Below are 15,393 nucleotides of genomic sequence, written 5' to 3'. Positions count from 1 at the left end.
ATCATCCCCCCTCTGGTCCCCTGACCAACTCTCTTCAATCCGAGTTCCTCTGCGTACCAACCCCCCTGATCCCGGAAACAGCTCCTCCTCATTTACACCCCTGAAACTCTTCCTGATTTTGAACGCCTTGATTAAAACTCCTTCACCTTCTCTGCTCCAAGGAGAACAATTCCAGTTTCTCCACATTAACCGAGCTCCCCCATCCCGGGAACCATACCAGTCAATCTCTGCCGCACTAACTCCAAAGCGCATCCCTCTCTCTTAGTCTCGGAGAGTTCTGCTTTCATAGTCCATCCAGGGGCGATTTGGCCCCTTGAACTTTGTCGAGACCCCTGAAGGGATAGTGATATATTTCCAGATCAGGGTGGTGAGTGGCTGTAGCTGGTGCTGGTGCTGCCCTTGCGCGGGTAGAGGTTGTGGTTTGGTTTCCCAGGTGGAGCAGGTCTCAACATGGATATACAAACCGTGAGCGGAGTTATTACACACCCACCTCGCCCACAGGTGACACACCCACCTCCCCCACCCCCCCACAGGTGACACACCCACCTCCCCCACCCCCCCACAGGTGACACACCCACCTCCCCCACCCCCCCACAGGTGACACACCCACCTCCCCCACCCCCCCACAGGTGACACACCCACCTCCCCCACCCCCCCACAGGTGACACACCCACCTCCCCCCCACCCCCCCACAGGTGACACACCCACCTCCCCCACCCCCCCACAGGTGACACACCCACCTCCCCCCCACCCACAGGTGACACACCCACCTCCCCCCCACCCCCCCACAGGTGACACACCCACCTCCCCCACCCACCCACAGGTGACACACCCACCTCCCCCCCACCCCCCCACAGGTGACACACCCACACACCCACCTCCCCCACCCCCCCCACAGGTGACACACCCACCTCCCCCCCACCCACAGGTGACACACCCACCTCCCCCACCCCCCCACAGGTGACACACCCACCTCCCCCACCCCCCCACAGGTGACACACCCACCTCCCCCACCCACCTCCCCCACCCCCCCACAGGTGACACACCCACCTCCCCCCCACCCACAGGTGACACACCCACCTCCCCCACCCCCCCACAGGTGACACACCCACACACCCACCTCCCCCACCCCCCCACAGGTGACACACCCACCTCCCCCCCACCCACAGGGTGACACACCCACCTCCCCCACCCCCCCCACAGGTGACACACCCACCTCCCCCCCACCCCCCCACAGGTGACACACCCACACACCCACCTCCCCCACCCCCCCCACAGGTGACACACCCACCTCCCCCACCCCCCCACAGGTGACACACCCACCTCCCCCACCCCCCCACAGGTGACACACCCACCTCCCCCCCACCCCCCCACAGGTGACACACCCACACACCCACCTCCCCCACCCCCCCCACAGGTGACACACCCACCTCCCCCCCACCCCCCCACAGGTGACACACCCACACACCCACCCCCCCACCCCCCCACAGGTGACACACCCACCTCCCCCACCCCCCCACAGGTGACACACCCACCTCCCCCAACCCCCACAGGTGACACACCCACCTCCCCCCCACCCCCCCCACAGGTGACACACCCACACACCCACCTCCCCCCCACCCACAGGTGACACACCCACACACCCACCTCCCCCACCCCCCCACAGGTGACACACCCACACACCCACCTCCCCCACCCCCCCCACAGGTGACACACCCACCTCCCCCCCACCCCCCCACAGGTGACACACCCACACACCCACCTCCCCCACCCCCCAACAGGTGACACACCCACCTCCCCCCCACCCCCCCACAGGTGACACACCCACACACCCACCTCCCCCACCCCCCCACAGGTGACACACCCACACACCCACCTCCCCCCCACCCCCCCACAGGTGACACACCCACACACCCACCTCCCCCCCACCCACAGGTGACACACCCACCTCCCCCCCACCCCCCCACAGGTGACACACCCACACACCCACCTCCCCCCCACCCCCCCGCAGGTGACACACCCACCTCCCCCCCACCCACAGGTGACACACCCACCTCCCCCCCACCCCCCCCACAGGTGACACACCCACACACCCACCTCCCCCCCACCCACAGGTGACACACCCACCTCCCCCACCCCCCCACAGGTGACACACCCACCTCCCCCCCCACCCACAGGTGACACACCCACCTCCCCCACCCCCCCACAGGTGACACACCCACCTCCCCCCCACCCCCCCACAGGTGACACACCCACCTCCCCCACCCCCCCACAGGTGACACACCCACCTCCCCCACCCCCCCACAGGTGACACACCCACACACCCACCTCCCCCCCACCCACAGGTGACACACCCACCTCCCCCACCCCCCCACAGGTGACACACCCACACACCCACCTCCCCCCCACCCACAGGTGACACACCCACCTCCCCCCCCCCCCCCCACAGGTGACACACCCACACACCCACCTCCCCCACCCCCCCACAGGTGACACACCCACCTCCCCCCCACCCCCCCACAGGTGACACACCCACACACCCACCTCCCCCCCACCCCCCCACAGGTGACACACCCACCTCCCCCCCACCCACAGGTGACACACCCACCTCCCCCCCACCCACAGGTGACACACCCACACACCCACCTCCCCCACAGGTGACACACCCACACACCCACCTCCCCCACCCCCCCACAGGTGACACCACCCACCTCCCCCCACCCCCCCCCACAGGTGACACACCCACCTCCCCCCCACCCCCCCACAGGTGACACACCCACACACCCACCTCCCCCACCCCCCCCACAGGTGACACACCCACACACCCACCTCCCCACCCCCCCACAGGTGACACACCCACCTCCCCCCCACCCCCCCACAGGTGACACACCCACACACCCACCTCCCCCACCCCCCCACAGGTGACACACCCACACACCCACCTCCCCCACCCCCCCACAGGTGACACACCCACCTCCCCCACCCCCCCACAGGTGACACACCCACCTCCCCCCCACCCACAGGTGACACACCCACCTCCCCCACCCCCCCGCCAGTGACACACCCACACACCCACACACCCACCTCCCCCACAGGTGACACACCCACCTCCCCCACCCCCCCACAGGTGACACACCCACCTCCCCCACCCCCCCACAGGTGACACACCCACACACCCACCTCCCCCACCCCCCCCACAGGTGACACACCCACACACCCACCTCCCCCCCACCCACAGGTGACACACCCACCTCCCCCCCACCCACAGGTGACACACCCACACACCCACCTCCCCCACAGGTGACACACCCACCTCCCCCCCACCCACAGGTGACACACCCACCTCCCCCCCACCCCCCCACAGGTGACACACCCACCTCCCCCCCACCCACAGGTGACACACCCACCTCCCCCCCACCCCCCCCACAGGTGACACACCCACCTCCCCCACCCACCCACAGGTGACACACCCACCTCCCCCCCCACCCCCCCACAGGTGACACACCCACACACCCACCTCCCCCACCCCCCCACAGGTGACACACCCACCTCCCCCACCCCCCCACAGGTGACACACCCACACACCCACCCCCCCACCCCCCCACAGGTGACACACCCACCTCCCCCACCCCCCCCCACAGGTGACACACCCACCTCCCCCCCACCACCCCACAGGTGACACACCCACCTCCCCCACCCCCCCCACAGGTGACACACCCACACACCCACCTCCCCCCCACCCACAGGTGACACACCCACCTCCCCCCCACCCACAGGTGACACACCCACCTCCCCCCCACCCACAGGTGACACACCCACCTCCCCCACCCCCCCACAGGTGACACACCCACCTCCCCCACCCCCCCACAGGTGACACACCCACACCCCACCCCCCCACAGGTGACACACCCACACACCCACCTCCCCCACCCCCCCACAGGTGACACACCCACCTCCCCCACCCCCCCACAGGTGACACACCCACACACCCACCTCCCCCACCCCCCCACAGGTGACACACCCACACACCCACCTCCCCCACCCCCCACAGGTGACACACCCACCTCCCCCACCCCCCCACAGGTGACACACCCACCTCCCCCACCCCCCCACAGGTGACACACCCACCTCCCCCACCCCCACACAGGTGACACACCCACCTCCCCCCCACCCCCCCACAGGTGACACACCCACACACCCACCTCCCCCACCCCCCCACAGGTGACACACCCACACACCCACCTCCCCACAGGTGACACACCCACCTCCCCCCCACCCACAGGTGACACACCCACACACCCACCTCCCCCACAGGTGACACACCCACCTCCCCCACCCCCCCACAGGTGACACACCCACCTCCCCCACCCCCCCACAGGTGACACACCCACACACCCACCCCCCCACCCCCCCCACAGGTGACACACCCACCTCCCCCACCCCCCCCACAGGTGACACACCCACCTCCCCCCCACCACCCCACAGGTGACACACCCACCTCCCCCACCCCCCCACAGGTGACACACCCACCTCCCCCACCCCCCCCACAGGTGACACACCCACACACCCACCTCCCCCCCACCCACAGGTGACACACCCACCTCCCCCCCACCCACAGGTGACACACCCACCTCCCCCACCCCCCCACAGGTGACACACTCACCTCCCCCCACCCCCCCACAGGTGACACACCCACCTCCCCCACCCCCCCACAGGTGACACACCCACACACCCACCTCCCCCACCCCCCCACAGGTGACACACCCACCTCCCCCACCCCCCCACAGGTGACACACCCACACACCCACCTCCCCCACCCCCCCACAGGTGACACACCCACACACCCACCTCCCCCACCCCCCACAGGTGACACACCCACCTCCCCCACCCCCCCACAGGTGACACACCCACCTCCCCCACCCCCCCACAGGTGACACACCCACCTCCCCCACCCCCACACAGGTGACACACCCACCTCCCCCCCACCCCCCCACAGGTGACACACCCACACACCCACCTCCCCACAGGTGACACACCCACCTCCCCCCCACCCACAGGTGACACACCCACACACCCACCTCCCCCACAGGTGACACACCCACCTCCCCCACCCCCCCACAGGTGACACACCCACCTCCCCCACCCCCCCACAGGTGACACACCCACACACCCACCTCCCCCACCCCCCCACAGGTGACACACCCACCTCCCCCACCCCCCCACATGTGACACACCCACACACCCACCTCCCCCACCCCCCCACAGGTGACACACCCACACACCCACCTCCCCACAGGTGACACACCCACCTCCCCCACCCCCCCACAGTGACACACCCACACACCCACCTCCCCCACCCCCCCACAGGTGACACACCCACACACCCACCTCCCCCACCCCCCACAGGTGACACACCCACCTCCCCCACCCCCACAGGTGACACACCCACCTCCCCCACCCCCCCACAGGTGACACACCCACCTCCCCCCCCACCCACAGGTGACACACCCACCTCCCCCACCCCCCCCACAGGTGACACACCCACCTCCCCCACCCCCCCACAGGTGACACACCCACACACCCACCTCCCCCCCACCCACAGGTGACACACCCACCTCCCCCACCCCCCCCACAGGTGACACACCCACACACCCACCTCCCCCACCCCCCCACAGGTGACACACCCACACACCCACCTCCCCCACCCCCCCACAGGTGACACACCCACCTCCCCCCACCCCCACAGGTGACACACCCACCTCCCCCACCCCCCCACAGGTGACACACCCACCTCCCCCCCACCCCCCCACAGGTGACACACCCACACACCCACCTCCCCCACCCCCCCACAGGTGACACACCCACACACCCACCTCCCCCACCCCCCCACAGGTGACACACCCACCTTCCCCCCACCCCCCCGCCAGTGACACACCCACACACCCACCTCCCCCACAGGTGACACACCCACCTCCCCCCCACCCACAGGTGACACACCCACCTTCCCCCCACCCACAGGTGACACACCCACCTCCCCCACCCCCCCCGCCAGTGACACACCCACCTCCCCCCCACCCACAGGTGACACACCCACCTTCCCCCCACCCACAGGTGACACACCCACCTCCCCCACCCCCCCCCGCCAGTGACACACCCACCTCCCCCACCCCCCCACAGGTGACACACCCACCTTCCCCCCACCCACAGGTGACACACCCACACACCCACCTCCCCCACAGGTGACACACCCACCTTCCCCCCACCCACAGGTGACACACCCACCTCCCCCACCCCCCCACAGGTGACACACCCACCTCCCCCACCCCCCCACAGGTGACACACCCACACACCCACCTCCCCCACCCCCCCACAGGTGACACACCCACACACCCACCTCCCCCACCCCCCCACAGGTGACACACCCACCTCCCCCACCCCCCCACAGGTGACACACCCACACACCCACCTCCCCCACCCCCCCACAGGTGACACACCCACACACCCACCTCCCCCACCCCCCCACAGGTGACACACCCACACACCCACCTCCCCCACCCCCCCACAGGTGACACACCCACACTCCCACCTCCCCCAACCCCCCACAGGTGACACACCCACCTCCCCCACCCCCCCACAGGTGACACACCCACACACCCACCTCCCCCACCCCCCCACAGGTGACACACCCACACACCCACCTCCCCCACCCCCCCCACAGGTGACACACCCACCTCCCCCACCCCCCCACAGGTGACACACCCACACACCCACCTCCCCCACCCCCCCCACAGGTGACACACCCACCTCCCCCACCCCCACAGGTGACACACCCACCTCCCCCACCCCCCACAGGTGACACACCCACACACCCACCTCCCCCACAGGTGACACACCCACCTCCCCCACCCCCCACAGGTGACACACCCACACACCCACCTCCCCCACAGGTGACACACCCACCTCCCCCACCCCCCCACAGGTGACACACCCACACACCCACCTCCCCCACCCCCCCACAGGTGACACACCCACACACCCACCTCCCCCACCCCCCCACAGGTGACACACCCACACACCCACCTCCCCCACCCCCCCACAGGTGACACACCCACCTCCCCCACCCCCACAGGTGACACACCCACCTCCCCCACCCCCCCACAGGTGACACACCCACCTCCCCCCCACCCACAGGTGACACACCCACACACCCACCTCCCCCACCCCCCCACAGGTGACACACCCACCTCCCCCCCACCCACAGGTGACACACCCACACACCCACCCCCCCCACAGGTGACACACCCACCTCCCCCACCCCCCCACAGGTGACACACCCACACACCCACCCCCCCCACAGGTGACACACCCACACACCCACCTCCCCCACAGGTGACACACCCACACACCCACCTCCCCCACCCCCCCACAGGTGACACACCCACACACCCACCTCCCCCACAGGTGACACACCCACACACCCACCTCCCCCACCCCCCCACAGGTGACACACCCACCTCCCCCACCCCCCACAGGTGACACACCCACACACCCACCTCCCCCACCCCCCCACAGGTGACACACCCAGCTCCCCCACCCACCCCCCCACAGGTGACACACCCACACACCCACCTCCCCCACCCCCCCACAGGTGACACACCCACCTCCCCCACCCCCCCACAGGTGACACACCCACCTCCCCCCCACCCACAGGTGACACACCCACCTCCCCCACCCCCCCACAGGTGACACACCCACCTCCCCCACCCCCCCACAGGTGACACACCCACACACCCACCTCCCCCCCACCCCCCCACAGGTGACACACCCACACACCCACCTCCCCCACCCCCCCACAGGTGACACACCCACCTCCCCCACCCCCCCACAGGTGACACACCCACCTCCCCCACCCCCCCACAGGTGACACACCCACCTCCCCCACCCCCCCCACAGGTGACACACCCACCTCCCCCACCCCCCCACAGGTGACACACCCACCTCCCCCACCCCCCCACAGGTGACACACCCACCTCCCCCACCCCCCCACAGGTGACACACCCACACACCCACCTCCCCCCCACCCCCCCACAGGTGACACACCCACACACCCACCTCCCCCACCCCCCCACAGGTGACACACCCACCTCCCCCACCCCCCCACAGGTGACACACCCACCTCCCCCACCCCCCACAGGTGACACACCCACCTCCCCCACCCCCCCCACAGGTGACACACCCACCTCCCCCACCCCCCCACAGGTGACACACCCACCTCCCCCACCCCCCCACAGGTGACACACCCACCTCCCCCACCCACCCGCCAGTGACACACCCACACACCCACCTCCCCCCCACCCCACAGGTGACACACCCACCTCCCCCCCACCCACAGGTGACACACCCACCTCCCCCACCCCCCCACAGGTGACACACCCACCTCCCCCACCCCCCCACAGGTGACACACCCACCTTCCCCACCCCCCCACAGGTGACACACCCACCTCCCCCCCACCCACAGGTGACACACCCACCTTCCCCACCCCCCCACAGGTGACACACCCACCTCCCCCCCACCCCCCCGCCAGTGACACACCCACATCCCCCACAGGTGACACACCCAACTCCCCCACCCCCCCACAGGTGACACACCCACCTTCCCCCCACCCACAGGTGACACACCCACACACCCACCTCCCCCACCCCCCCACAGGTGACACACCCACCTTCCCCCCACCCACAGGTGACACACCCACCTCCCCCCCACCCACAGGTGACACACCCACACACCCACCTCCCCCACAGGTGACACACCCACCTCCCCCACCCCCCCACAGGTGACACACCCACACACCCACCTCCCCCCCACCCCCCCACAGGTGACACACCCACCTCCCCCCCACCCCCCCACAGGTGACACACCCACACACCCACCCCCCCACAGGTGACACACCCACCTCCCCCCCACCCACAGGTGACACACCCACCTCCCCCACCCCCCCACAGGTGACACACCCACCTCCCCCCCCACCCACAGGTGACACACCCACACACCCACCTCCCCCACCCCCCCACAGGTGACACACCCACACACCCACCTCCCCCACAGGTGACACACCCACCTCCCCCCCACCCCCCCGCCAGTGACACACCCACACACCCACCTCCCCCACCCCCCCACAGGTGACACACCCACCTCCCCCACCCCCCCACAGGTGACACACCCACCTCCCCCCCACCCACAGGTGACACACCCACCTCCCCCACCCCCCACAGGTGACACACCCACCTCCCCCACCCCCCCACAGGTGACACACCCACACACCCACCCCCCCACCCCCCCACAGGTGACACACCCACCTCCCCCACCCCCCCCGCCAGTGACACACCCACACACCCACCCCCCCCACCCCCCCACAGGTGACACACCCACACACCCACCTCCCCCACCCCCCCACAGGTGACACACCCACACACCCACCTCCCCCACCCCCCCACAGGTGACACACCCACACACCCACCCCCCCACAGGTGACACACCCACCTCCCCCCCACCCACAGGTGACACACCCACCTCCCCCCCACCCCCCCACAGGTGACACACCCACCTCCCCCACCCCCCCACAGGTGACACACCCACACACCCACCCCCCCACAGGTGACACACCCACCTCCCCCCCACCCACAGGTGACACACCCACCTCCCCCACCCCCCCACAGGTGACACACCCACCTCCCCCCCACCCACAGGTGACACACCCACCTCCCCCACCCCCCCCACAGGTGACACACCCACCTCCCCCACCCCCCCACAGGTGACACACCCACCTCCCCCCCACCCACAGGTGACACACCCACCTCCCCCACCCCCCCCACAGGTGACACACCCACACACCCACCTCCCCCACAGGTGACACACCCACCTACCCCCCACCCACAGGTGACACACCCACCTCCCCCCCACCCCCCCACAGGTGACACACCCACCTCCCCCACCCCCCCACAGGTGACACACCCACACACCCACCCCCCCACCCCCCCACAGGTGACACACCCACACACCCACCTCCCCCACCCCCCCACAGGTGACACACCCACCTCCCCCCCACCCACAGGTGACACACCCACCTCCCCCACCCCCCCCACAGGTGACACACCCACCTCCCCCCCACCCACAGGTGACACACCCACCTCCCCACCCCCCCACAGGTGACACACCCACACACCCACCCCCCCACAGGTGACACACCCACACACCCACCCCCCCACAGGTGACACACCCACACACCCACCTCCCCCCCACCCACAGGTGACACACCCACCTCCCCCCCACCCCCCACAGGTGACACACCCACACACCCACCCCCCCACAGGTGACACACCCACACACCCACCTCCCCCCCACCCACAGGTGACACACCCACCTCCCCCCCACCCACAGGTGACACACCCACCTCCCCCACCCCCCACAGGTGACACACCCACCTCCCCCACAGGTGACACACCCACCTCCCCCACAGGTGACACACCCACACACCCACCTCCCCCACCCCCCCGCCAGTGACACACCCACACACCCACCCCCCCCACCCCCCCCGCCAGTGACACACCCACACACCCACCTCCCCCACCCCCCCACAGGTGACACACCCACCTCCCCCACCCCCCCCACAGGTGACACACCCACACACCCACCTCCCCCCCACCCCCCCACAGGTGACACACCCACACACCCACCTCCCCCCCACCCACAGGTGACACACCCACCTCCCCCCCCACCCCCCCACAGGTGACACACCCACACACCCACCTCCCCCACCCCCCCCCGCCAGTGACACACCCACACACCCACCTCCCCCACCCCCCCACAGGTGACACACCCACCTCCCCCACCCCCCCCACAGGTGACACACCCACACACCCACCTCCCCCCCACCCCCCCACAGGTGACACACCCACACACCCACCTCCCCCCCACCCACAGGTGACACACCCACCTCCCCCCCACCCCCCCACAGGTGACACACCCACACACCCACCTCCCCCACCCCCCCACAGGTGACACACCCACCTCCTCCCCACCCACAGGTGACACACCCACACACCCACCCCCCCACCCCCCCACAGGTGACACACCCACCTCCCCCACCCCCCCACAGGTGACACACCCACCTCCCCCACCCCCCCACAGGTGACACACCCACACACCCACCTCCCCCACCCCCCCACAGGTGACACACCCACCTCCCCCACCCCCCCCACAGGTGACACACCCACACACCCACCTCCCCCACCCCCCCACAGGTGACACACCCACACACCCACCTCCCCCACCCCCCCACAGGTGACACACCCACCTCCCCCCCACCCACAGGTGACACACCCACCTCCCCCCCACCCACAGGTGACACACCCACCTCCCCCACCCCCCCCACAGGTGACACACCCACCTCCCCCACCCCCACGCCAGTGACACACCCACACACCCACCCCCCCACAGGTGACACACCCACACACCCACCTCCCCCACCCCCCCCACAGGTGACACACCCACACACCCACCTCCCCCACCCCCCCACAGGTGACACACCCACACACCCACCCCCCCACAGGTGACACACCCACACACCCACCTCCCCCACAGGTGACACACCCACCTCCCCCACCCCCCCACAGGTGATACACCCACCTCCCCCACCCCCCCACAGGTGACACACCCACCTCCCCCACCCCCCCCACAGGTGACACACCCACCTCCCCCCCACCCACAGGTGACACACCCACCTCCCCCACCCCCCCCACAGGTGACACACCCACCTCCCCCACCCCCACGCCAGTGACACACCCACACACCCACCCCCCCACAGGTGAGACCCCCTCACACCCACCTCCCCCACCCCCCCACAGGTGACACACCCACACACCCACCTCCCCCACCCCCCCACAGGTGACACACCCACACACCCACCTCCCCCACAGGTGACACACCCACCTCCCCCACCCCCCCACAGGTGATACACCCACCTCCCCCACCCCCCCGCCAGTGACACACCCACACACCCACCCCCCCACCCCCCCACAGGTGACACACCCACACACCCACCTCCCCCACCCCCACGCCAGTGACACACCCACACACCCACCTCCCCCACCCCCCCGCCAGTGACACACCCACACACCCACCTCCCCCACCCCCCCCACAGGTGACACACCCACCTCCCCCACCCCCACGCCAGTGACACACCCACACACCCACCTCCCCCACCCCCCCGCCAGTGACACACCCACACACCCACCTCCCCCACCCCCCCACAGGTGACACACCCACCTCCCCCACCCCCACGCCAGTGACACACCCACACACCCACCTCCCCCCAGAGGTGACACACCCACCTCCCCCACCCCCCCACAGGTGACACACCCACCTCCCCCACCCCCCCGCCAGTGACACACCCACACACCCACCTCCCCCACCCCCCCGCCAGTGACACACCCACACACCCACCCCCCCCACCCCCCCACAGGTGATACACCCACCTCCCCCACCCCCACCCCCCCACAGGTGATACACCCACCTCCCCCACCCCCCCGCCAGTGACACACCCACACACCCACCTCCCCCACCCCCCCGCCAGTGACACACCGACACACCCACCTCCCCCACCCCCCCGCCGGTGACACACCCACACACCCACCTCCCCCACCCCCCCCACAGGTGACACACCCACCTCCCCCACCCCCCCGCCAGTGACACACCCACACACCCACCTCCCCCACCCCCCCGCCGGTGACACACCCACACACCCACCTCCCCCACCCCCCCACAGGTGACACACCCACCTCCCCCACCCCCCCGCCAGTGACACACCGACACACCCACCTCCCCCACCCCCACGCCAGTGACACATCCACACACCCACCTCCCCCATGCTGCTGAAGCAGTCGCTCTCCTCAGCGGTCAGCCTGGCCTTCCTCGCGTTTTCCTGTGCGGTCTCCAGTCTGGCCAGGGCCTGAGCGTGCTGACCGTCCGCCTGGTGAATGACCGCTAAGTGGTAGTTTGCTCGGTGTAAGTCTGAAAACAGATTGTTCTGTCTGAGGGAAAAGGGACGAAGAAACTGTTCAGTAAAAAGGAACAACTTTTCATATCCCTGGGCCCAATAACGCTGACAAACTGCACTCACTGTCAAACCAATCGGTGAGAGGGGGGGGGCGGGGCCTGCTCGGGGGAGGCGGGGCCTGCTCGGATGGGGTGGGGCCTGCTTGGGGGAGGCGGGGCCAGCTCGCCAACGTGGGATGTCATTGGGCGCAGCTCCCGACCTCAGCCTGCGTCAAGTCCATTTTCAGGTGGGTGGGGGTACAGCTGTGCTCCCAGTGACCTGTCCACAGCCTCGAGAAGCCAATGACATTAACAGACCTGGCCGTCCACCCTGCAGGAAGGCTGGTGGGCTTCAGAAAAAGCAGGAAAACCTCATCCACGGGCCGGCTGAGCTTTCACGTGGCTTCTTAAAGGTGTAACTTAATTTAAGCTTAGTAAGTGTATGATTATAAAGTGATGGACGTGCCCCAAATCCTGTGCCAGTGTCACGTGAGAGGGGGGACATGTCAGGGAAATTTTGCTTTTTGCCTCCTTTACCATTTTTGAATTTGGCGCCCATCTCCCTGAGGCAGCACTTAGCCTCAGGATGTCACGCTGGGTGGGCCTTAATTGGCAGCGGGACCCTCGATTGGGGTGCCGGTTAGAGGCCTGCCTGCCCATATCCGCTCCTGAAAGTACCACCCCACCACCCCCCCCACCCCCACCCCTCCAATGACGGGCAGAAAAATTCTTCCCAATGTTTTCCCTTCTCTCCCCTGTGCTCGCTGACCTCCATTGGCTCCTGGTTAAGCAATGTCTCGGTTTTAAAATTCTAATTCCTGTTCTCAAATCCCTCCTCGGCCTGGCACCACCCCCCCCCCCACCCCCGCATCTCTGCAACCTTCTCCCACTCCCCGGCTTTCCGAGATACCTGTGCCCCTCTAACTCCGGCCACTTGGCGATCGATAAACGTAGTGAGAAGATAACAATTCAGACGGACAGAGAACCACTAGGGCAGTCGAATAGCTGAAGGCGCTTCACAGGAACGATTACCAAATAAAATATGAGCCTGCGTCACATGAGATTTCAGGAGGGGGAATAAGGAATGTTTTCAGGAATACCTTAAAGGAGGAAAAAGAGGTCGAGAGGCGGAGAGGTTTAGGGAGGGAATTCCAGAGCTTGGGGCCCAGACAGCTGTAGCTAAGGCCAGCAGAAGATCATAAAAAAAAATTGGACCAAGAGTAGGCCATTCGGCCCCTCGAGCCTGCTCTGCTATCCCATAAAATCTTGGCTGATCTAATCATGGCCTCAACTCCATTTTCCTGCCTATCCCCATTAAGCCTTAACTCCCTTGTAGATAAAAATCTGTCTAACTCAGGCCGGGATTTTCTGACCCCACATGCCCGCTGGCGAGTCCCACCATGACAGGGTCAATGTTACCCCCTGGACAAGCCTGATCGCAGGGTGGAACCCGGCTTGATAGATCCTAACTTTTATTTGTTTGTTTGGACACACGGAGAGGAGCTACTGAACAGGGTCACAGGAGTCAGCTGATGAACTTTTAACAAAGGAATAAAATATTTATTTAACAAGAAAAGATGAACTATATTACATTACCCCTTCACCCGCCGCTATACCTTTACAGATATATACACATTTGTAAGGATAACACAAGTTACAAAAACTCTTATACTCTAATGTCCACAGTAAGTACACAGTCCATGTAAACCACTAGGTGACCTGTGGTCAGATACACCACACTCTGAAACCAAGTGACAGACGCCACCCCAAACAGATGCTATGGATCTCTCATCAACCCCCCCAGACACTAGTCACACCGTCAGTCAACCCTCCAACAGTGCGGCATTCCCTCAGTACTGACCCTCTGACAGTGCAGCACTCCCTCAGTACTGACCCTCTGACAGTGCAGCACTCCCTCAGTACTGACCCTCCGACAGTGCATCACTCCCTCAGTACTGACCCTCTGACAGTGCAGTACTCCCTCAGTACTGACCCTCTGACAGTGCAGCACTCCCTCAGTAATGACCCTCTGACAGTGCAGCACTCCCTCAGTACTGACCCTCTGACAGTGCAGCACTCCCTCAGTACTGACCCTCTGACAGTGCAGTACTCCCTCAGTACTGACCCTCTGACAGTGCAGTACTCCCTTAGTACTGACCCTCTGACAGTGCGGCACTCCCTCAGTACTGACCCTCTGACAGTGCGGCACTCCCTCAGTACTGACCCTCTGACAGTGCAGCACTCCCTCAGTACTGACCCTCTGACAGTGCGGCACTCCCTCAGTACTGACCCTCTGACAG

General features: G+C 67.3%; 1 protein-coding gene across 1 annotated transcript in view; it reads right to left on the bottom strand.

The window, feature by feature from the left end:
• The window catches only part of LOC121275770 (tonsoku-like protein), a 92,998-nt gene that overhangs the window by 52,302 nt on the left and 25,303 nt on the right, over positions 1-15,393 (bottom strand). Inside the window, exon 5 of the mRNA XM_041183377.1 lies at positions 12,918-13,089. Within this exon, the coding sequence (XP_041039311.1) occupies positions 12,918-13,089 (172 nt within the window). The remainder of the gene's footprint in view (positions 1-12,917; positions 13,090-15,393) is intronic.

The sequence above is a fragment of the Carcharodon carcharias genome, chromosome 3 (assembly GCF_017639515.1).
Source record: "Carcharodon carcharias isolate sCarCar2 chromosome 3, sCarCar2.pri, whole genome shotgun sequence".
Classification (NCBI taxonomy): domain Eukaryota; kingdom Metazoa; phylum Chordata; class Chondrichthyes; order Lamniformes; family Lamnidae; genus Carcharodon; species Carcharodon carcharias.
The sequence above is the reverse complement of the archived record's forward strand: the minus strand, read 5'-3'. Positions and strand labels throughout refer to the sequence as shown.